General features: G+C 35.4%; 1 protein-coding gene across 2 annotated transcripts in view; it reads right to left on the bottom strand.

Annotated features, from left to right (window-relative positions):
- Positions 1 to 24,751, bottom strand: part of acad11 (acyl-CoA dehydrogenase family, member 11) — a 145,461-nt gene that overhangs the window by 105,993 nt on the left and 14,717 nt on the right. The window contains exons 3-13 of one of the 2 annotated variants that reach the window (XM_059524413.1): positions 15,897 to 16,022; positions 15,431 to 15,592; positions 15,150 to 15,314; positions 13,730 to 13,871; positions 11,811 to 11,932; positions 10,850 to 10,956; positions 10,365 to 10,479; positions 10,079 to 10,156; positions 9,537 to 9,675; positions 8,189 to 8,296; positions 5,078 to 5,176 (exon numbers count right to left, since the gene is read on the bottom strand). In XM_059524413.1, the coding sequence (XP_059380396.1) occupies positions 5,078 to 5,176; positions 8,189 to 8,296; positions 9,537 to 9,675; positions 10,079 to 10,156; positions 10,365 to 10,479; positions 10,850 to 10,956; positions 11,811 to 11,932; positions 13,730 to 13,871; positions 15,150 to 15,314; positions 15,431 to 15,592; positions 15,897 to 16,022 (1,363 nt within the window). The remainder of the gene's footprint in view (positions 1 to 5,077; positions 5,177 to 8,188; positions 8,297 to 9,536; positions 9,676 to 10,078; positions 10,157 to 10,364; positions 10,480 to 10,849; positions 10,957 to 11,810; positions 11,933 to 13,729; positions 13,872 to 15,149; positions 15,315 to 15,430; positions 15,593 to 15,896; positions 16,023 to 24,751) is intronic. The other variant, XM_059524414.1, reaches the window with a different exon arrangement.

The raw sequence follows: 24,751 nt of genomic DNA, 5'->3' as shown, positions 1-24,751 counted from the left end.
TCTCTCTCTATCTCATTCAGCTCAGGTCCAACCGTGAACTGTACCAATTATACACTTATTTTCGCATACGTATGAGTACCGTTAAATAGGGACGTGCGTGCAGTTGCTGTACTGTATTAAAGCTTTCATCAGGATAAAACCGTATATTAAAAGATAATATAAGCAGTAGCATCTACAAATAACAGTGTTTCTAAAAGTATGAGACAACAACAAACAAAAACAAAAAAAACATAGGCCTACCATTAAAAGCTGTGCTTGCAGATGTTCTGCAAAATCCTCTTCAATAATTTCCTCTGATTCTCAATCGGGCTCAAACTGATAAGTGATATTAATGATGCTGTTGTTTACAATACAACTGGAGCACATGCCGCTGAGGTGAGGGGCGGGACATTTAGATGCACACTAGAGGCAATTTAGCGAATCACAACACGATGGGCTAGCAAACCAATAAGAGCCCATCACTTATTTCTGAGAAAGGGGCTTCATAAAAGAAGGAAATGATCAGCATGTTTCTCAGAGAAGGGACAGAGTGGTATGGAATAAAGGTAAATTATGTAAAAAAAAAAAATGCATTTTAATATATATATATATTAGCACATGTTAGACTGCACCCCATAAACACAATCAAGCCTAGAAAAAAAAAAACACTGAACCACCACTTTAAGTCAAGTAACCCTTATTTCTATAGTGATTTTTAAAGCAGCTTCACGCAACTGTAAACGCACGAAACTGATACAGCATGATACCAAGTAAACAAAACAAGTATTTCCTAGCAATGACAACTGAGATAGAAAACTAATGAGACAAGAAATAAATACACTTACAGACTGCTTTTAACTTCCTGATTTTCTCAAGGAGTACTGGGTCATTCCATGTCGAATCAACCAAATCTCAGAAACTTCCCAGGCTCAAATTTTTGATTTAGGTTTTTTTTTTTTTTTTTTTCTGAAGAAAGATAAACAGCTATAGTGACGAAAGCCAAAATAATAAATGTCATGGATGCTTATTTTCTGCGTAATCCACTATTTTGTAGAGGGGGGTCAAAATGGCTCAAAGATTGCTAAAGTCAACAGATTTTACTAAAAGACCTAAAATTTCTGTGTAAAAATAACATGATACTGCCATCTTTCTAAAATCATTTTTACCCCTTGTAATCTGGCTCCGAATCTCAGGTGAAAATTCAAATTTTTATTTTCTATGCAATGTCCCACAATTTCTGACATGTACAGTTTAGCCGCTCTTTGTCTCAAAATCATTTATCATTTAAAACAATTATGTCTGTCAGTGACTACAATACTCATCTAAGCAACTTTTCATGCGATGGGAGTGATTTAAATATAATGCTACAATCAATACTTTTCATGATTAGTTTATCTCGACAGCTGTTATATTGAAAATGCTGTAACAGTTTTCAAAAGAGTTCCACATATAATCCTCATTTCATTTGCAAACATGTTACCCAGTCATAGCAATGGACATTTATATTTCCCTCAAGGAGACACAAACTTTTAAATTGCGCATTTAAATTAAAGGGCTAAAATCTGTGTTAGCGTCAGAAAATGTATTAATAAATTCTGACCATTTTGATGTAAAATTCCTACTACCATTATAAGTACACCTCAGGAAATGTGATAAAATTATATATTTAAAATATATAAATTCAATAACCAATTTAGATATGTGCATCTGCTTAACACCGGGAATCCAATATGAGTAAGCTCAGAGTACACCAAGACATTTATATAGTCATCTATAAAGCACATAGTTGTAAATATACTGTATATAAAGTATACAGTATGCATAAATAAATGTTAATCCTCCAACAAAATCTGTTCTTAATGCATGTGAATACAAACATGCTGCATAATAAAAAAATAAAATAAAAAAAAAACTACACACATTTTTACAAGTAAATGAATTCTGTTTGGGCTTCTCATTTATATCTGCATACTGCAAAGTGTGCCCAGGAAAACCAAAGCAACTAGAAGCATTCTTTCATTTAAACAAGAACTACCCTTCTAGCCAGAAAGATCTTATGAATAAAACAACACTTGATATTATTAAAAAAGCAATAACAACAACAACAAATAACTGAAATATGCAGCAAGCTTGGACTGCAGTTAAGTGTACTTTCCAAAGGCTCTTAGATGAAACGTGAAGTGTTTGGCCATTGACTGTCATTACACTGTCTATGATTAACTGTTTGAAATTCATTCCACATGTCTCAACAATAAAGATATGTTTAACAGTCCCCAGAACTGATGGTGGTTTATGATAGTAGTGAAAAACACCATATGTGCCTCTCAAAAAAACAAAAACGAGATATGGAGCTCTTACACATGACAGGCTCATCTTGTAACCAAATGAATTGGATTTGTCACACTTATAATTTATCCTCTGTACTGATGATGAATCTATACATCTTGTGCGGGTTAAAATAGGAAAGAGATAGCACTGTAAAGTTGGAATTTCCACTGCTCGAGGTCACAAAGATCACAAATTGTGCACTGATGACAGTATTTAAAAGATCCTCAGAGACACACAAAACGACTTTGGTGACAAGTCAGATCAAACAAAAAGATCTCACAACTTGTCACCATTCATATCTGAAGATATTTTTCTCTTATAACTTTGAAACGACCACCCGTAAACTTCATCATCCAAAACATTTGGTATGTGATATGTGTTTCGAAATCATATTTCAGTGAAAGGGGATTTACGAGGTAACAAAATAATATGGTTTCATGTGAGGGCTTCAAATGGGTAAAACTTTTACAGACATGTAGTGCTGATGCACAGACATTCATTAAAAAACAAACAAACTTTTTTTCTATTTTCTAAGTTGACATCAAACATTTTAGTTCTGCGTTCAGTTTACAGTTCTAAGGAAAATTAACTCAAACAAATGATTTTAACTATCAAGATTTGATTGCATAGTAAAATGTAATATATTTCCATTTCTAGATATAAATAAAATAATCTATAATAGAAAATATAATTTCATATAGATATAATTTTTTATTGATCATTTATATTTTCACCTTGTAATAATAATAATAATAATAATAATAAAGTTAGTTAACTTAAAATGTATAAATTAATACCTTAAATCATATCTTGTTTACAAACAAAACTTTACAAAACATTTTGTTAATTAAATATTACATAGTGGATATTCCACAATAATGTGCACCAATAAATCATTCACAAAAAGAACAAAAATGTGTATTACGAAAGTTAAGCGGGTCAGTTTTGGTTCATGTTCATGTATAATAAATTTTTGTAAAGAATTGAGATTTGCTGAAGCCATTTAAACATGGTTCATACAAAAACTGCAAAAATGAAATTCCAGGACTTTCAAGCACTACTTTTTTTGGTTTTCAAGGACTAAAATCAGAGACCACAATATCGTTATTATCTTTCAAATTCTAATAAATAAATTAATTAAAAAAAATGATATAATAACATAATAACATGCAGCACATTCAAAGCATGCAATGACTGTGACAACTTTAACATTTGAAACGATACTATTGCAAAGTTATCACTTTTTTCGTGAAAATATGATTAACCTGACAAAATAATATTTATTTTGTCTCATCTCGTGAGCTAAATGTATTGTCACACCCCTTGTGTCCATGAACATGATATAGCTCATAATTTTCCAAGTGTATGAAGCTTTTGTTTTCCTAATTAATGTTGTTCAGTTGCTTTGACACAATCTGTTTTGTTTAAAGTGCTAAATAAATAAAGGTGACTTGACTTGACTTTTACTCTTCAGGTTAATCATATATTCATAAAAAAAAGAAAGAAAAAAAAGAAGAAAAAAAACACTGAACAAGGAAATTGATAACTTTGCCATATTATCCTTTCAAATGTTAAAGTTGTCACAGTCATTGCTTGCTTTGAATGTGCTGCATGTTATTTGTACCATTTTGTTTTATTAGAATCTGAAAGATAATAATGATATTGTGATTTTAGTCCTTGCAGTTTCTGTACGATCCCTGGTGTGATGATACAGAGTACAACAGGCCTTTGGTCCTTCGTCATGCTTTGTGGATGTTTAATCCAGAAGACCCAGCAACCACAAAGACCCACAGCTAGATCTGGAATGTTCTACATGGGACAGTGTCTAAGAGACAAATACCAAAGCAACTCTAAACATCCCATACAGATTGAAAAACAACCTTGGGCATTGTAAACAGGATGAAATGCAGGTTTAAACCCTGATCATTGATGTTATCTTACTGCAGTAAATGGTAAAACTGCCTTTCATCACATAAAGATTGTTTATAATCTTTGTATCATGCAACTGCTGTTCCACACGTCAAAAAAATGCAATTACGCATGCCTGTGGTCAGCTTTCCTAAAAATATAAATGAAAATGAAAACAAGAGAGGGAGATTTTACAGCTCTTATGGTAGTCTGATTTTCATCTTATTCATTTTGAAACGGACTCCGTGATTATTCATGATGATTCAGTTTTCAAGTGTAAAATTAGGTTAAAAAAAATACATTTAAAAATACTTTTACCAAATGATGTTAGCTTGTCATTTGCAATGGAAAAACCCTTCAAAATGCAACTTTTTCAGAATCTTGTCAAAGACAGGAAGAGATAATAGCGGGCTTATCCTCGCAACTCAGTTCTAGGTCTGTGAAACTGAAGGCGGGAACTTCTACTAATTGGTCTGTTTCTGCTTTGCCACCCGTTGTGATCGCTTTGAGTTCCCCAAGTCTGTGTTTATCGTTCACAGATTCTTCATAGCTGGTTTGTATAAACATCTTAAATGGTTTTTAAATGTCATGCCATTCATCGAAGAGATTTGGATGAACGGGGTCGTTTATGGGATGAATCATTCTAGTGATATATTTCTTTATGTCTTTGTGGTAAGATATTGGTTAAAACACTAAGGCTATGAAATCTAAACTCCCGCTGTTCAGTTTTCCTTTTAATGTTTTTAGTCTCCACAGGAGTAAAACCCTAAAAATTTTAATTTATTTTCTTGACAACTGACAAACAAAATATTTCCTCACCACTCCTACTTTTAATATTGTACTGTGACATTCACACGCTTACCGCTGCTCCACCACTTTTTGCCATTAATGATAAAATGGTCTTTGTCTTTGTGAAGGATGCACTCCATGTTTGTGGCGTCACTTGAAGCAACATCCGGCTCTAGAATAGAGAAAAACAGACAGATTACTAGGATCACTGATGAAAATCATTTTAGAAAAAAAATACACAGAAATCCCCCCAAGTGTTTAAAAAGAAACATTCTCTAAAATTGTGTTTTTCACTATTTGTTTCAGCAGAGCAACTCAAGTCTCAAAGTATAATTTGAATGTTTCATAAATGTCAAAATGTATCTGAAAACAATCAATACAAGTGCACAAACATAATGTTTTATTAAATTAGTTATTAAATTAATTAAATTCTTGAAAATAGCATTTTTATTTTTCAAAACAATATAAAACCAACATTGTGTATGTACAAAGATGACAAGAACAATCATTTTTAAAAACACATTTTAAAGTAGACTTTAAAGATTTAAAGATTTTTCCTTTTCATTATTGTTGACACTTAATTGTCATTGATCCACAAACAAACATTACCACTTTAGTCTGGTTCATGAACAAATGGCTAACATGAGGAAATATTTTTAATCAATTGTCAAAAAGACTGAAACTCACAAATTACTTATTGAATATTTATACGACACTCACAAAAGAGTACTTCTTTGCTACTGTGTGTACTAAATGGTCAAGGTTGGCTTAGTGGCCCACTAGGAGAGGTCAAAATTAATTTAAAAGATTTTAAAGTAGGCAAAAAATTTAAATCAAGACCTTTATTTATTTTAATTCACTCCCTCAACCATCTTCGAAAACCTGGATATATGAGGGACTTCTAGACCTGGAAAAATTAGGTACATTTTTAAGATCCTAAAATCCAATGCCATTTTTATAATGAATATGCATTTAGTCTAAGCTCTAAAACATTTTATCATGTCTTTGTAAATCGGGGTGGGGGCGGGGTAATATCTGGTGGTTAACAACAGAGTGACAAAACACAAACAGAGAGACCGGCTATCAAGGTGGAAATTATAACCTAGTGTAGATATTTTATATGACATCTGATATTTGTTACACAATCAAAAATAATAATTACAGCTATTGTCTGTAGTATGACAGCTAAAACCACACACATGCCGCACACACAGAGAAATAATGGGGAAAATTGTCATACATCAACACATCTGAAAACTCTGGGGGCATTACAGCACCATCTGCATATGTTGAGAAACTTGATGTATTTTTAATAACTATTACACGTGTTGACACAATCTATAGTCATCTTTTGGCTTTTTCAATTACCAAGAGAATCAAAATCCTTTAGTTTTTCCTAAATCTAATCAAACAGCTACAAACCCAATTCCAAAAAAGTTGGGACAAATTGTACAAATTGTGTAATAGTGAAATTTCAATATTTTATTCAGAATACAACATAGATGACATATTAAATGTTTAAACTGAGAAAATGTATAATTTTAAGGGAAAAATAAGTTGATTTTAAATTTCATGGCATCAACACCTCTCAAAGCATTTGGGACAAGGCCATGTTTACCACTGTGTGGCATCCCCTCTTCTTTTTATAACAGTCTGCAAACGTATGGGGACTGAGGAGACAAGTTGCTCAAGTTTAGGAATAGGAATATTGTCCCTTTCTTGTCTAATACAGGCTTCTAGTTGCTCAACTGTCTTAGGTCTTCTTTGTTGCATCTTCCTCTTTATGATGTGGCAAATGTTTTCTATGGCTGAAAGATCTGGACTGCAGGCTGGCCATTTCAGTACCCGGATCCTTCTTCTACGCAGCCATGATGTTGTAATTGATGCAGTATGTGGTCTGGCATTTTCATTTTGGAAAATGCAAGATCTTCCCTGAAAGAGACGACTTCTGGATGGGAGCATATGTTGTTCTAGAACTTGGATATACCTTACAGCATTGATGGTGCCTTTCCAGATGTGTAAGCTGCCCATGCCACACACTCATGCACCCCCCATACCATCAGAGATGCAGGCTTCTAAACTGAGCGCTGATAACAACTTGGGTTGTCTTTGTCCTCTTTAGTCAGGATGACATGGCACCCCAGTTTTGATTCGTCTGACCACAGAACAGTTTTCCACTTTGCCACAGTCCATTTTAAATGAGCCTTGGCCCAGAGAAAATGTCTGCGCTTCTGGATCATGTTTAGATATGTTTATTTTTTTACCTATAGAGTTTTCCGGCAATGGTGAATGGCATGATGGATTGTGTTCACCGACAATGTTTTCTGGAAGTATTCCTGAGCACATGTTGTGATTTCCATTACAGTAGCATTCCTGTATGTGATGCAGTGCCTTCTAAGGGCCTAAAGATCACGGGCATCCAGTATGGTTTTCCAGCCTTACGCACAGAGATTGTTCCAGATTCTCTGAATCTTTGGATGATATTATACACTGTAGATGATGATAACTTCAAACTCTTTGCAATTTTTCTCTGAGAAACTCCTTTCTGATATTGCTCCACTATATTTCACTGCAGCATTGGGGGAATTGGTGATCCTCAGCCCATCTTGACTTCTGAGAGACACTGCCACTCTGAGAGGCTCTTTTTATACCCAGTTATGTTGCTTATTGACCTAATATGTTGCAAATTGGTCCTCCAGCTGTTCCTTACATGTACATTTAACTATTAACTGTCACAACTTTTTTGGATGAAATCCAAAATGAGCCAATATTTGGCATGACATTTCAAAATGTCTCACTTTCAACATTTGATATGTTATCTATATTATATTCTATTGTGAATAAAATATAAGTTTATGAGATTTGTAAATTATTCCATTCCTTTCTTACAATTTGTACAGTGTCCCAACTTTTTCGTAATCGGGTTTGTATTTCATTTCCTTTTTTACTCATCTCATTATCAAATTAATTCTAAATCCTCCTTTTAAATCAGATGAGTTCTAAAGAATGTGTCACATTAGAGAGGCTTGAGTTTGTCCAAGTTTTAAAACTGTCTAGAGACAACTATGTTCTTTTCCAGCATGTTTTGCTCTGCCCAGTTGTTTCCATCTACGAACCTGAAACCAGCCTAATTATACAAGGTTTTCTTTGACTGAATAGTCAGTTAGTAAATTTTACACATTACCTGTCATACAGAAGCAGGACCGTATGTCTCCTCTTAGTAAGGGCTCCAACCAGAGCCTCTTCTGTTCCTCAGTACCAAACAGGTGCAGAACTTCCATATTGCCAGTATCTGTTAAAAGAGTAAATACAGTGAAATCAAAATGGAGATTTCTTATATTTTTCTGGAATGTTGCAGTGTTTGTTATAAATGGTTTATTTGTGCACATAATTTTAACTCATGTACCCTCATAATAATTCATGTACTATATGCAATCAGGCGGGTCAATAATCCCCTTCCCTCCAACAACCTGTCACTCAAATGGAATTGCAGCAATTGGCAAATCAAAAGATTTAAAGATCGAATCCCGATGGACAAATTCAAGTCCTGCCCTACTTTTTTTTTTTTTTCTCTCCAAGAAGCTGTTTCACTATGCCCACATAAGGGAAAACATATATATATATATATATATATATATATATATATATATATATATATATATATATATATATATATATATATATATATATATAAGAAAAATAATTTTACATATTAGTGCTATTATTTAAACCATTTGTGCTTTCTATATGATGCTGGCGTGTAAAACTTGACAAATCCTAATGCATATACAGATGTAGCGTTGATAAAGATTTTTTGTTGTTTGTTTGTTGTAAACATTAGTATGAGTGTACCTTAAGTACCTTAAAGGGGTCATATGATGCTTTTATGAAGATCATTATTTTGTGTAATTGGTGTAACAGAATATGCTGACATGCTTCAATGTTCAAAAAATACATCGTTTTTTTCAAAAACTGTACATAATTGTAGGTCCTCTATGCCCCGCCTCTCCCAAAAGCATAGTTTTCTACAAAGTCCCGCCTTCCAACAATCGCAGTCTGTTGTGATTGGCCAACTGACCCAAAGCATGGTGATTGGCCGAACACCGAAAGCACTCGTTGGAAAATGTAATGCCCCATTCCATTATCGCGAGCTTCATCTTTCAAAATAAATGTAAAGACAGTTTATAATGTCCTTAGTTTTACCATCTCCCTGACATGGCTTCTTCAACACTAACTGCGTTTACCGAAACCACGCCTGAAACTGAAACTTTCTTTGCATGAACATTACGCAAATATTTCCACATAGTGATGTAGACATGTGGGGGCTATTTGAATGAGCCATTTTAGGGGGGCGCGACAGAGTCTTAACTTTTATAAAGAATATCTTTTTGGATTTGAAACTTGAGTCTTTGCAACTTTATAGATCTTCTTTATGGACCAAATCTTGTAACACTCAAAAGAGAAAGGAAAATTTTAAAATTGCATCATATGAACCCTTTCTGATTTCTGATCATGAAGAAACACACACCCACCTGGGGCCTGGCAGTTGAAGACTTCAGGGGCGTAGAAGCAGCGTCCGGTCTCCTCTGCGATATGAGCATAATCCAGCTGAGAGAGGCCACTCTCAGCCGGAAGAAACAAATTCCACAGGCCTGTAGCTCGAGCCTTTGCCTGCTCGCAAGGACTTCATTAATACATACAAAGAACATCCTCCCAACTACAATCAGATGCATTATTTTCTGCTTGAATAATTTTCTTACATTTTGTTCACCAAAACAAAAATACACAAAAATTTGAATAATGTGAAATTGTAACATTATTTAAAATAACTGTTTTGCATGTTCAATTTATTTTAATATTTTTGTGGAAACCAATACTTCTTTAAGGATTATTTGATAAATATTAAATTCAATACAACAAAATTTCTTTTAAATAAAAATAACAATCACTTTTGATCAACTTAAGGCATCCTTGATGAAAAACTAATAATTCATTTTACTATTTAAAATGTTTCTAATATGATATGTTATGATGGTACTATATGTAAATAATGCATGATCATATGTATCATCACCTTCAACTCCTCTATCACAGCAGGTGTGTGCCATCTCTCAGGTGTGTCTTTATGCTTGGCGTAGTACTCTTTTACTTCCTAAAAACATAATGAAATATTGGGGGCAGGAGTGTTAATAGTAATCTTTTTAAATCATTATAATGATTTAATCATCATTATTTAGTAATTATTTATATAGTTCTATTTACATTTCACTTTTAATTACTTATAATTTATAGTATTTATAATTTTATAACTTTATCTTTAAGTACTCATGTGGGTCAACAGAGATGACAGCAGTGCTGACCTGTTGGGCAGGAAGTACATGCTTTCTCATGAACTCTTTCACATGCTGAAGGACAGCCTGACCTTTGGGTGACAGCATGAACAGCTCATCAGAGATTGGCATAGCTAATGTGGAGCTACAGATAAAAAAAAAAAAAAAGAAAATTGCATCCTTTATAAAATATTATCAACATTTATTATAACATACAATTACAATCTTAAACCACATACCCTGAAAATAAAAATGCAAAAAATAATAGTATACCCTGCTTACATGGAAACACCTTTAATTACACATTCTGATTCTAAGGAAACAACCTCAATAATAAGCCACAAAAATACAACCAAAACACAGATTTCTTATTAAACAAAACTTGTTAATAATTAAATATATCCTTAAAATGTATTTTTGGATACTGAAAACCTGAAAATAGTCATTAAACAAATGATATGTAATGAAGGTATTTACTCTAATGTCCATGTTGAGTTGAGATTGTGATTTTGTACCTGAGGGCGATCTGTAAACCCAGCTCAGCTAAGGGCTCCACACTCTCTTCAAACTCAGCTGCGTTAAGAGAACTGGCGTTCCCCAACAAATGCCTTGCATAGATCCCCTAAAATGGGGAAAGTAAAAAGTACTTAGTAAGTTAGACTCCGTTTGCTTTCCTGACACAGAGAAAATAGTGTCACTTTCAACTGTCACTGTGTGTTTCAAAAAAATAATTAACAAGGTTTACCAATCATTTGCTACCTTGATCTACACAATTGGCATTCTGGAAGTAAAATCATCAGCCTCCAATTAATATGTTTATTAAAATACGCTTCTCTCATTTTGTTACATGGTTCAGGGAGACTTGAATCTGTCTTTAATGCAGAAAAATATATTTGTATAATGTCCGTTAACAAGTAGCCTATAATTAACTGTTGTCCCAACCAATCAGTGTCCTAATTACACTAGCCAAGTGTTCAAAAGTTTGGGGTTGGTAAGATTTAATGTTTTTGAAAGAAGTCTTTTAATAAAATGACAATTTAAAATAACTGTTTATATTTGTAATATATTTTAATCTGTATTTAATCTTTACTGTCACTCATGATTAATTTAATATATCCTTACTAAATAAAAGCATTAATTTCTTAAATCTTCCCGACCCCAAATTGTTGAATGATATATAGCTGTGCTTAGTTTCATGTCTCTCTTAGCACTCAACTCTCTTTTTATTAAATAATTAATACTTCAACATAAAATGATATTTAATGTCAATTCATTTAATAATTTAATAAGAACTCATTTAATAATCTTGGATAAATATATCTATAATAGCTGTAACTGAAATAAAAATGGCCACTTTGCAGCAGGTGAATTTACCTTCTCCATATCAGTGAATGTCTTTATCTGATTGGCACAGTTTAACTTTGTTTTAACCACAATGCCTTGGCGTGGTCTGCATTAACTTTTAAAACTCAATACCTGTGCAATTGCAGCCATTTTGAAAAAAGCCATGGCAATGAAGAAGTTTTGCTGGGGAAGAGAGTTTGGGATGCCTCGACAATGACAGTAAATGGAGATAAGGTCCTCTGGAGAGGGAATTCCTGTTCAAAAGCAATGTATGGATTATTCAGGAGTTAAACCAAAAAAATAAATAATAATAATCCTGAGCCTGAACTTTTTTTTCAGAGGGCGGGGCAACACATGCAATGACTATGGCAACTTCAACATCTGAAAGGATATTATGGCTAAGTTATTGCATTCCTTATTCAAACTTAAAATTTTTCTATATCACTGCTTATCGACACAAGGGGTGTGACAATACACACCAAGATGAAATAAAACAGATACTTGGTTCACTAGAATGAGAAAATATTTTAACAGAATATTTAAGAAACTTCCAATGACAAAGTAGTTGTCTTTTAATTACAAGAAGTAAAACAATGCAGTTGTATTTTGAAGTATTTAAACTAATCTAAGGCTGTAACTAATGATTATTTTGGTAATCAAGTAATCTACTGATTATTTTGACAATTGTGTAATCTGATATTTTTTTGGTAACACAAATAGACCTAAGTGAAAACTAGGCCTTAGTATGACTATTTATATATAAACTAATGATGAAGCAATAATAATTGGTTCAAATAAAATATCAAAACCAAGTAATTACATGGTTTAATTGAACAACACTGTTAAAATACATAATGTAATATGCCTATACCTATGAACATAACTAATTGAAGTACATTACGTAATATAACAAATACCTGCAGAGGGCACGAACGGGCCTGGTGACGTTTTACTTTACAGCGTGACTAAACTATGTTTAAATCCATTAAATGTTTAGATTTGGCTACATGCAAACTCAGAAACTAATATTTTGGGAAGTTGTGGCCTAGTGGTTAGAGAGTTTGACTCCTAACCCTAGGGTTGTGGGTTTTTGGCCGGATATACCATGACTTAGGTGCCCTTGAGCAAGGCACTGAATCCCAAACTGCTGTGTGTTCACGGTTTGTGTGTGTTCACTGCTGTGTGTGTGTGCACTTTGGATGGGTTAAATGCAGAGCATGAATTCTGAGTATGGGTCACCATACTTGGCTGTATGTCACGTCACTTTCACTTTTGAAATCGCAATGTACAATAAATGGCATATTTAGAAATAGGTTGATTTATTCTGCTGTGTTGGCAAAGGTTTATAAATGATTTAGGTTACAAATCAAGTAAGATGATGTCAATGATACTGTTTTCCCAGATGATCGTTAAGCAATTCAAATTCACAGCATACGCAGAGGAAGAGTTTAGCCCCTTCCACACATACAGTCTTTACTGGTAAATTACTGGGAAATTACCAGTAAGAGATCATGTGTAAATAGGTCCTTATCAAAAATCCCGGTAAATTTGTTCTGGCAATTATGTAATTCGTATGGGGATGACATGAATACTCTGAGCTGTTAACAAAGCTCTGCTGCTTTTTAATTAGTAAATTTTTCTATGTAAATATTTGCTAGATGGACATCTTTGACCATTGCGCCTCACAGCTTTTTCAACGTGTTCCACTTCTCCATTCATCAGGGCTGCACGTCTCGTGTTTCTAAAAGCAACAAATTCTAATTGGCTATTAATATTAGTTTGGCCAATACCACTGGTAGGCGAACTCATGGACTCGAAAGTGATATCAACAAGGTTTTTTATTTTTAAATGTAGGGTTATTTTTTTACACAGCAAAACGCTGCAAGCCGGAGAATTTTAAACCCTGATTAATACATACAATATAGAGAGATGATAAAAGAATATATAGAGGCAAGGAGAAATTAAGAAAATGCCAGTACTGGCGAAAAATGACACAGAAATATAAATAAAATATAAACACAACAACAACAACAAAAAAAGAGATGCCCCACCTTTCACTCCTGTGATTCCACCCATTGTGCTGATGATTTTGTAGTGACTGGGCCAGTAGTGTGGCATGAGAAAGTAGGCCAAGTCTGCTATTGGCTGTCCGGTAGTGGACAGTTCCCAGTCCAGTACAGCCAATACACGAGCCTGCAGAGAGACAATAAAGCTTTCAGGATACCCAGATCCAGTAAAATTTATTTTCAAATAACAAAAAGTATGAATTCTTTAATGGGAGGAACAGAGTTTTTTGTTTGACTGACAGAAACACACATTGGTATATCAATTACCAATCACTTCCACACAATTATGTGGGAAAGTAGAGTTTAAATAGGCTTATTAAGAATATTCTGCTCAAAGATGTGACATTATAATTGGAGGTTACTTAAAGACTTGCTCTGCCAGTCAGTTTTGATTTACTTGATCTTTGCAATTCTCTTTGTAATAAATCAATTACAGACAGGAAGCTGGAAAAGCCTTAAGTCTCTGATTAAATCCATAAAGGTAACAGCACTGTAATCGTTAAACATTTTCTCTTTGCATAGGGATAGTTCCGTAAAAAATAAAAAAATTAAGCCACCATTTACTCCCCCTTGTGTTGTTCTAATGAAACATACCCTTCTTCCTATTTCATAGCACACAATAAGAAATTTAAAGAAATGTCCCACTTGTTCTTGTATATATATATATATATATAAGTGAATAGCAACCAGCTATTAAAAGACACAAAAGTATCACAGAATAGTCCTGTGCGACACGTGTATTATACTTCCAAGTATTGTGTGCATTGGGTGTTGTACCGCCAATGTGTTATTTAACATCTAAAGACACATCTTTTTCTCCAGCACTTGACCAACTAATACTAGCACTTCCATTTCTTTTCTATTCTTTAAGAAAAAATAAATAAATAAATAAAATATAGCTGTGTACTGCGCTAGACTAACTGAGACATGCCATGGCACTTGTATACTTTTGTTGTTCTCTCATTGGTCTGATTGCTTCTATTGCTCTCATTTGTAAGTCACTTTTGATAAAAGCATCTGCTAAATGATTAAATGTAACAAAAATCCTGACCTTGGACATTGGTTTCTATGCACGAGTGTGCAAACATGAGACTTTATTAGTGCAGCAGATCACTCCAACTTGGTCAGGAAAGCAAACAAGCTGCAAGAAATCAAGATTACTTGATACTTTTGCATCTTTTTTTAATAGCTTGTTGTTGGTTTAATTTCACTTCCATAATAAGGATGAGCATAAGCAGGGCATTTCTTTTAATTTCTCTTTTTGTGGTCTAAAAAAGAAAGAAGGGCATACGGCATAAAAAACAGCAGAATGGAGATCCCGTTGAAGTTACAAATGTTTATACATTTTTAAAACTTTTGAAAACTTTTGAACGATAGTAAATACATATGCATCAAATATCAGTACCTCTGTAGGGTGGAATATCAGGTTGTCAATTCGGAAATCGCCATGAACAAGGGACACTTCATTGTCATTGGTTGGCAGGTTGTGGCTTAGCCAATCAGAAAGCTTATCCATGGCTGGTATCTCTTTGTGGGCAGAGGCTTTGTACTGCTTTGTCCATGTAGAGACCTGAAAGAAGAAAAAAAGTTTTTATTTTTTAAAAAGACGACCGTAGCTTTAAAGAATAATAACAGTTAAAATGCTGATTTTAAATCAATACCTTGCTGATAATTTTCTCATCTCACCTGTCGCTTACAATAACCTGTTCCCTTCCCATATCCCAAGAGTCCAAGTGTACTGACATCTTGGGTGTGAAGTTTGGCTAGCGTCTCCACTGCAGCCACATACAGAGCTGTCCGCTCTGCCGCACTGACCCCTGGGAGCCTCAAGTCCCTGAATATACGCCCCTGATGTGGAGATATTTACAGCATATCATCATCCTTCGAGGAATCCCACCATTCATAAACAATTGAGAACTAAACGACTGCTATACTTGGGGTGAAAAAAAACAACCTTGCCTGCCCCCTTCTGGCCAAGTGTGTAATTTTAACTGCTTGAGCTAGAGCTGTTACTTTGCATCTCATTTTTCAATCTTTAAAAAAATGCTTCAGTTTGGCTATATTGAGCTAAATGTGTCTCAATTTAGAAATTATACAAATTAATTTATTTAATGAAATTTGAATGAAGTTTACATTTACTGGCAATGAGTACCTGTACATGTTCCATGATGTAAAATTCTGTGCCAATGACATGAGTATCCATACAGTAGAGCATAGGATGAGGAACAGGAAAGCCAACAGAATACAGAGCCTTTTGAACAGCATACTCTCTATCTATCTGCAGGCACAAAATGTCTCTGGTTACTCAACACAGCCATGGTTCCCTGAGTGAAGAAAATTAGACATCCCTTTCTCTGGAAAGTATAAATCAAGCTATTGCATTGCAATATCCAATGAATCCCAATAAAAAAAAAATGCATATCAGTTGACAGTGTTGTGCAAGTTATTTACAAACAGTAATAAATTATAGATTACTTGTTACTGTCATTTAAAAGTAGTTCCTTACCTCAGAATATTCCTGTCTCAGAACTTTAATGTGTTACATTATTCCTGTATTACTTTTGAGTAACTTTCTCCATAATAATTACAGAAGTAGAACTTAACATTCTAAAATTACAAAATGTACTGCAGAGCATATTGATGTAGCATAATGAATGTGGGCTATCCAAGCAACTAACAATATTTAGTTTATAATTGGCAAACTGAAGGCTCAAGACAATGCAACAAAGGATGACAGCCAGAATCACAAACGATCCAAGTCTGTTAAAAGTATGGTAGAGGTAAAGTGATTATCTGGCAATGTGTGAATTGCTTTGGTCTATTCATATTAGAGAGAACATGCCGCGTCATGCCAGTATCCTTGCGGCACTCCTGTAAAACCCGCCTTCACTGTTGTTTTTTTCAGGTGGCCACTCTATTCATCAACTAGGGCTGCCCACTCTGCAAAGACATTGGCAGTAATGAACATCACAAGGAAGTCATTTAATTATGGCCCCTTGTAGACAGCTCAGAGTTTGCTCCAATGGACCAGGGTAGGACTGAAAGGAATTAAATTATTTCCTTATGAAATTAACTCCCCAAGCCAAAACTCAGGAACAGATCCCATTCTGCCATGCACAGATACCATGCTGCCATGCAATAAAACAATAAAACTGATCTGGAAAAGAGATCTTCAAGGAGTGTAAACAACACCTATTTACGACCTCCTTCCTCCCTCTCCTCTCCCCTCCTTGCCTCTGACTCTCACTCTTCTCCTCCAAAAGCAAGAATATCCATAAGCCATGTTATATCTTGTGAAAATAGTGTTTTTTTTTTCCACTTCATGTTTAGTATCATTTTAAAGGTCTCTGTGTGATTGGTAAAATGGTCTCAATTTCACAGTAGTCATTTATATTATGAGAAAGATTAAGAACTTTTGTAGAATTGTGTTCTGCTTACAAGGGGGTGTGTCAAAGACTCCCTTTAGGAGTCTTTGAGAATGTTTAACTCCAACCAGGTTTGACCCTTATGTGACCACGGGAACCTGTTGAACCAAAATGACCACTATGTTTTTAAAACTGATTTGAAGATTTCTTTGTTGTCTGGTCTGAGTATTTAAGGGGAGTGACAAAACAGTATGGGGCGATTCTCTAGTCAGATCAGCCCATAGTGTGGAGTGTATCTCATATGCTCCATACTATGTATCTTTCTGAAGTCTGAAATATTATAATTTACTCAAAAATTTAATTGTGTTGAACACATTGTGCCCATAGAGCACATTGTATAGTGGTTTGTGTTACTATCTGGCTAGCTAAGTTTATTCTCTAAAACACCTGAGTGCTTTGCTATACATTATAGACCATGTGTCTTAAATTAGAATAACTATTACATGTGTGACTATGTTAAATTTGTTTTTCTCCTGCGTGGATCACGTGGTTGCTCCTCATATGACTACAATGTCTGTGCAGGAGCAAGGTTGCCACGCGGTTACAATGTGATTCACAATTGCACTATCCTTTCTAAATTGGCTTCTAATTGTTTCATTATGTAATTGACATGATACAATTATACCTGACTAATAATAAATTGTTATATTTGCAGGGCTTAAAGTATTCCGGCACCGTGCCGGATCTCCGGCGTGTGGCAGTGAGGAAAAAAAATAATAATAATATTTGAGAGCCTGCGCATGCAGTTTAATATTTTCGAGCCAATTTATTTCACCTACCAATCATATGAGAGGAACGCAGCTTTAACTAACGTTACAAGCCTATCAGAAGCAGAGAAGGGCGTGTCCTTGCAACACAGTATGATTGACGCCCATACGTCAATGTCACGTTAGCGTTGTCGGAGAAAAAAAAAATGGAGCGCAAGTTTATGCAGCCTGGGGATGATGTCCTAGACTCCTAGCAATAGATAAAGGACTCAAAAATAAATGGCGCTTTTTGGCAGTTGGTGCAAGAAACTGAGAGAGCCCGCTTGTTTCTGCCTGATTTGGTCAAGGAAGCTACTGTATGCCAGCAGCGGTAAGAAAGTGCTTGCTCGTTATGATTTGACTGTGGTCATAGAGCCGCTGCCCGTGCACTTAAACTTACCACGACGTTGCCGGGAGTAGAAGGGATTTTTCCGTCCCGCTCCCGCCCGCAAACAATCAAGTTTCGTCCCGCTCCCGCCCGCAAAATCAGTATAGTTTTTCTTTCTTTTTTTTTTTAATACATTGCATATTCTGCCTGCTACTCTTTTATTTTTTTCACTTGCTCCCCTGTTGAATATAAATTTAAAAAAGAAATGGAAAATAAATGTTTCGTTTTATTTGCGTTTAATTAAAAGTATGAACATGAACAAGGAACTTAGAACATAGAAATACAGTAAAAAAGTAAGAAATGTAAATAAAAAATATACCTATAATAATTAGGCTATATAGCCTAATAAATTATATAACAATAATAAACCTGGATGTATTTCATGTTCAAAGGAAAAGTAGTTTATGGGGCCTGAGCAATTCATTCAAACATTTAACGAAAAATATCCTTATTCCTCAATAACAAAATAGACCAATTTTAAATATTTAGCTAAATAAATAAATAAAGATAAACTGAATTGACTAAAAAAACTGTACGACTACTTAAAGTGCCAATGCAGGAATATCATGTCGTGTTGAGAGCTTCAGTTTAATCCGTCTCTGCTCCAGTATGTGACCGCAAATACTGACAGCCCTCTCCGATGGTGCGCTAGCTGGAATGCAAAGTACATGGCGTGTTTGCTTAATCTCGGAAATTCGTCTTTTCCACCACTGGAGGACATCATCCGGTCTGTGTGCTTCTAATCCATCCAACTTGGCATTTAAATATATCGCTATTTCGGAATCGAATTACACGTCGCTGTCTACGGTATCATCCGCATCCTCCCATTCCGCAAAGTCTATTTTATTTTATTATAAATAGCCTAAAGGTCTATTTGTTTCTAGTTATTGTGTTTTGTTACATATTTCCACTTTGCAGGAGTCCCGCAAATAATTGTATTTTCCCGCAACCCGTACACAGTAATATCTTGCCGCCCGCGTCCGCATTCACCCATCAAATATTGTCCCACGCCGCACTCGGTGGCAGGTCTCTAGCCGGGAGCAACTATTAGATTACACACCGTTGTCTATGACTGACCGTGTCTGTGATTAAAAAATACGTTTGTGCACATTTATAGCAGAACATGATTTGATCATTCATTCAGAATTTCGCAGCCACTGGTCACCCTGTGTAGAAAACTGGCAGAAAACAAAAAAGTGTTTACTAGCCTGTTGGTTTCAAATCAACATGCGAGTTACATCCCAGAAAAAAAAAGAAGTGATAATAGCCTTGATTTGATAATAGAGGCTATTATCAAAAAAAGTCCCCCCCCCCCAAAAAAGTTCCCCCCCCAAAAAAAGTTCAGGCTCAGGATTTTTTTCCACTTTAACCCCTGTATTTGATTTATCCTAAACTCGTATGAAACGATTATGACTAGTAAACTGTGAGGAGGCTTTTGTTAACGCAAATATATGGCTAGGATAGGTCAAACTGAAGGCTCGAGAATGATAGGAGCAGTAGGCACATCATCGGAGACCTTTTGATTTCTATCTATCACTGCTGTTACCAAGTTGTATGGGAAAAGACTAAATAAGCTACACTTTTGTCATAAGCAAGCAGTAGGCGGCAGGCAAAACATGTATTTGTCTACCTACATCCTCTGACTAGCATCAGACTGGCGATCCGGTCCCCAGTGAACGGATAATTGAAAGTATAGTGAGTCCGGAATAATCAAATATCAAAATTGATACATAATCAACCTTTGTGATCAGTTTTTAAATAGAAACATTGTCTAAATTTAATGATCACATGAAATTGGAGTCAGATTGAGCATGGAGCTAGACTAGGATTTTAAAAACTAAATCCTGATAAATTCAGAAGCGCATGTAAAAGACCGAATACGCATTAAACTTTCGACCAGGCCGCTGGATTCTGCTATTTGGGCCGGCGGATGGATCCTTACACGACGCACAAAAGTGCTGAAAATCGGCCCTACCCGAGAAAGAGTCAGAATTCGGCTCAAAATCGGATGAAAATCGCACCGTTTATTCCCAGCTTTAGGCACTCTGCTCAGCTCAGCTCGTAATTCCTCGCACATGATACGAGTCACGACCATACGAGCATACATGATTTCCACACAATTGAAAAAAATCGCATGCGAACTCCTACAACAGCAAAAATCGTACCGTGTACGCTCGCTTTAAGACTGATTTTCATCCGATTTTGAGCCGAATTCTGACTCGTGCGACTCTTTTTCGGGTCGGGCCGATTTCAGCATTGTCGTGCGTTGTTTGTCTTGCAGTGTTCGTACAGTGTACAAGGGGAAACGAGAGGCGATTAACCTCTCTCGACCGGCAATCGGTTGGTCAGATGGATTTCTGACATGTCAGAAATTTTGGTGGCCTCTCGTGAAGTATCGCACTATTGAAGCAGGGCTATACCGAAACCATAAACAAAATGATGACATGGCGTGTAGTGTGGACTTGAGTTATGGAAGGAAAACTTGTGGAGTTATGGCAAAGAAAAATAAAAATAAAAGAGGGAAGAAAACGCCTGCTTACCTCCAGTTCGCGTTGCAAAATGGATAAACCATATTGGCCACGTCTTCCAAGCCACTTGCGTGTCCAGATACGCCGACGCCTTTTTTTTTTTTTTTTTTTGGGACGTTTCAGCACACAGAATTGCGCACATCACAAAAGCAGTGCGTTTATTCATATAGCATGTTTATTCTGAAACAGCCACAAATATCCGGGTTCTGAGGGATCCTACGTGTTGATTCCCCACGTGAGCAGTCAAATCGCAACTCGACGATCGGACCGTTTTGGCTAAGATTTATTAATCCATCCATTCTTTAGAGTTTCAAAGATTTAATCGTGCAGGTTTAATTTTATTCATTTCTTGTTTTAGGCAAATTAGGCCTAAATAATGAGAACGAAATTATACAGTGCTTCAAGTTTAAACATGCAACAATTTCTTAATCAGTTTACAGACAAATGTCTTTTTCCCAATATGTCAAAATAAAGGACAGGTAACAAATAACAAAAATGCATGTTGTTTTATTAAAGGAAAAAATATATTTATATTTAAAATATAAATTAAAATATAGGCATAATATATGAAAATATTGACATTTTGCATATTAATCCATGTAGCCTACCCCCCTAAAATAGGCTACCACTTTTAATGCTCCAATGCAAAGTAAACCACAATTTCTTTTGAATAATATAACGCATAATTAATATAATATAAATAATACTGCACACCTTTTAAATGTGTCAAATCTAAAATATGGTTTAAATCCATGTAGCTTAGAAAATATTAAGCACTAGGGATGAGAACCGAAAACCGGTTCTTATTCAGAACCGGTTTTGTTCTTTGAAAAGAACCGGAACCGTGAGCAATTTCTAAGTTTCGGTTCCGAAAACGGTTCTGGTGCAACACGTGACCAAGCGCTGTGAGCAGCCTTGTGCCGGTGTTCTGAATATTCGGCGTTTCCCGTAAACGTAGCGGTTCACAATTCCAGTCCTCGCGCCCCACTGCTCTGCATATTTTGCACGTTTCTCTCTGTTAACACACCTGATTCAGATAATCAGCTCGTTAGAAATGAACTCCGTGCATGAACTGTGTTCCAATTTTCCATTGCTCCCTACTCCCTGAGCAGGGGAAATCTGTTGAAGTTTACCTCACATCGAAACATTCATTCACTGATTTGTGCTGTGCAGCGTCTTTAAACATGGACAACTGTGACATCATATACCTCTGTAAATCAATACAATTTAAATTCACGTCTTGCACACTTCAATGCACTTTAATTGGAACATATAGCTACGTTCGCTTCGAACTGGAATCATGGCTGAATATCCTGTGATGTCCACTTCGCAGGGCACTTATGTTCGTATAGAACAAATGTCTGAAGCGCTAAGAGAAACGTTCAAAATGTGCAGAGCAGTGGGGCGCGAGGACTGCAATTGAGAACCAATTGTCATGAACCGAATAACAGACATGCCTCCCTGCCTCTTTAATTATGGAGCACATTGATTCCAATGACGCGCATCCACAAACTCGTTGCGCTGTAACGTCTTTAATTGCCAAACACATTGTTTCCCACAACTGTATGTGCACTCGCGCCTTTGATAACTGTTCACATCGTTTTGTCTGACTGTACATCTAATGGCAGCGCGCTGCACCTGCCGCCACTAAATTACATTATATTTGTCCCATATTGTCATTAATATACATACTGGCTTCAACTTGGACCACTAAATAAATAGACTGCTATTGTTATACAAGTATGAGGGTTAGATTATTTAGTGTACAGGTAATTTCAAGAGTGATAAACAAAGTGATAGAAAATATTTATTTTAATGCATTTTAAATGTTTAAAAATGTGGAAACCACTCATTGCATCACACCATCTCCTGACTGCATTATTATTTGTAAAATAGGGACTTTATGGAGAGTGTGTATACATGTTTAAGTTTAACCGTTTATATTTCATTAATTAAGGGAAATTAACAAGTGTCTCAGCCCTCAAGGGACTATTTGGCCAACAAGCTTATTCCTGCTTGAAAAGCAAAACGTTATTGATAGAGTAAAAAACATCAACTTTGAAACACATGCTGATTGATGGACTGGCATTACTCAACATTACTTACTACCTTCCAGCAACGCTACATTCAGTGAAGGTAAAATAGTAAAAAACATAGTTCATTTAAATGAAACCAGAAGCCGAACCAGAAAATTTCTAAAAATACCCCACACTACTTATGAAGATCTGTACACTGTAATATGTGTTGCATTTTGACATTGCCAACCTTTAAATTAAGTTGACAGTAAGTAATAAACAGTATTGAGCATTGATTAGTTGAGTATTGTGCATTTTTCCTTACCACTATTTCTTAATAATTGTTTAATGATTTTAATGGAACCGGAATCAGAACCGGAACAGTTAGGTGGAACCGGAACCGGAATCGGAATCGGAACCGGAAAATTTCTAACGATTCCCAACCCTAATAAGCACAGGCTCAGGCACATGCTTGACATTTATCCTGCTTGAATTCGTTCTAAGAAATGCACATAACTTCATAAATACCAAACTTTCATCTGTGAATATGAAATATTTTAAATATTTAAACTATAGTGTTTTTCTTTCATTTTCCGTGACTGAAGCAGTCAAATGTAACACATCAGCGAGGCAAAACTGACATCTATTTGCGAAAATGTGCTTTGATGCGCTTGTTTGATAACTTGTGGTTAAAGCGACACTCAGTGGTCAAAAGCTGCAAATGCACTTTACACACGCCGCGGCAGCGGTAAAAAGGGCCTTTTGAATGACTACTTACTGTATATAACAATCAAGCTTTAAAATAAATAAATAAACTCTATGCTGTTATAAACGGTTTACACAAAAATATAAAACAGCTGTTTTTTTAAAATTCATATTAGGGGTGTAACGATTCATTCGTTTTCTCGATGCATCGATTACAAACCCTGTCGATTCATATGCATCGATCTTGAAACATGATTTATGAATCGTGAATCGCCGATCTTGGACAGTGATCGATTCAAAAGGCTAAGAATCGAATGAATCCCGATTTCTATAGCGATTCAATGCTTTCAAAATGTATACACATTAAATTACTACACGCACAAATTAATGGAGACCTTGAAGAGTGTTTGTGAATCGTGCCTCTTATCTGTCCTTCACGCGCTCCACTGTTTACCGACTGAGACTGTCACAGGATTGCTCTCGCACTCCGTTCGTCTCTGAAGCAGCTGACGTGTGATCTATAGGACTCGTGAAATAGTTTTATACTTTTCTGTAGTTTGTCAATGGCTCTCTGCATCTTACCGACGGAGTTACCGGAGCCGTCGACAGCTGTGTTTATTGCATGGACGGAGCAGAAATGTAAGTGTCTAAATCATACGCACAGATCCATTAAATGATAAATGTGTTTAAACAATGCGGATGAACCGAATATACGAAGGAAACTTTTCAAATTAACCACAGCATTAACAACGACCTTGAAATAAGAGCACGAGATTTATCTGATAATATGCATGAAAGTAGCCTAGCGTTTGTTTCATTAGCAAACAGACATCTGGCACGTTTTCTCTCAGAATCATTCGCTGATGGAGAGGAAAAGTTAAATAGAGATGAAGATGTTTTCACACTGAAAGAGAAGCGATCTCGCTCTCATAGACGTGCCAGGCTATATCTGCAGCTAAACTGAATAAAAGCAGAATGAACTGATGAAACTAAAAAAAAAAAAAAAACAATTTATGAATGATGCAGTGCTAATTGACATTTATTACACTACAGAAACTATAAAGTATATTTTCTACCTTATTTTGTGCAGAAAATTTAAATAATTGCTAATTAAATGTAGCCTAGTATATAAAACAATCCTAAAATTGCCATTAGGAAAAAAATATAGATTACAAATGATTGATTATTGTCCAGCAGTGT

The sequence above is a fragment of the Carassius carassius genome, chromosome 35 (genome assembly GCF_963082965.1).
Source record: "Carassius carassius chromosome 35, fCarCar2.1, whole genome shotgun sequence".
In the NCBI taxonomy this organism is placed as follows: Eukaryota; Metazoa; Chordata; class Actinopteri; order Cypriniformes; family Cyprinidae; genus Carassius; species Carassius carassius.
This window is presented reverse-complemented; position numbering and strand designations above follow the sequence as displayed.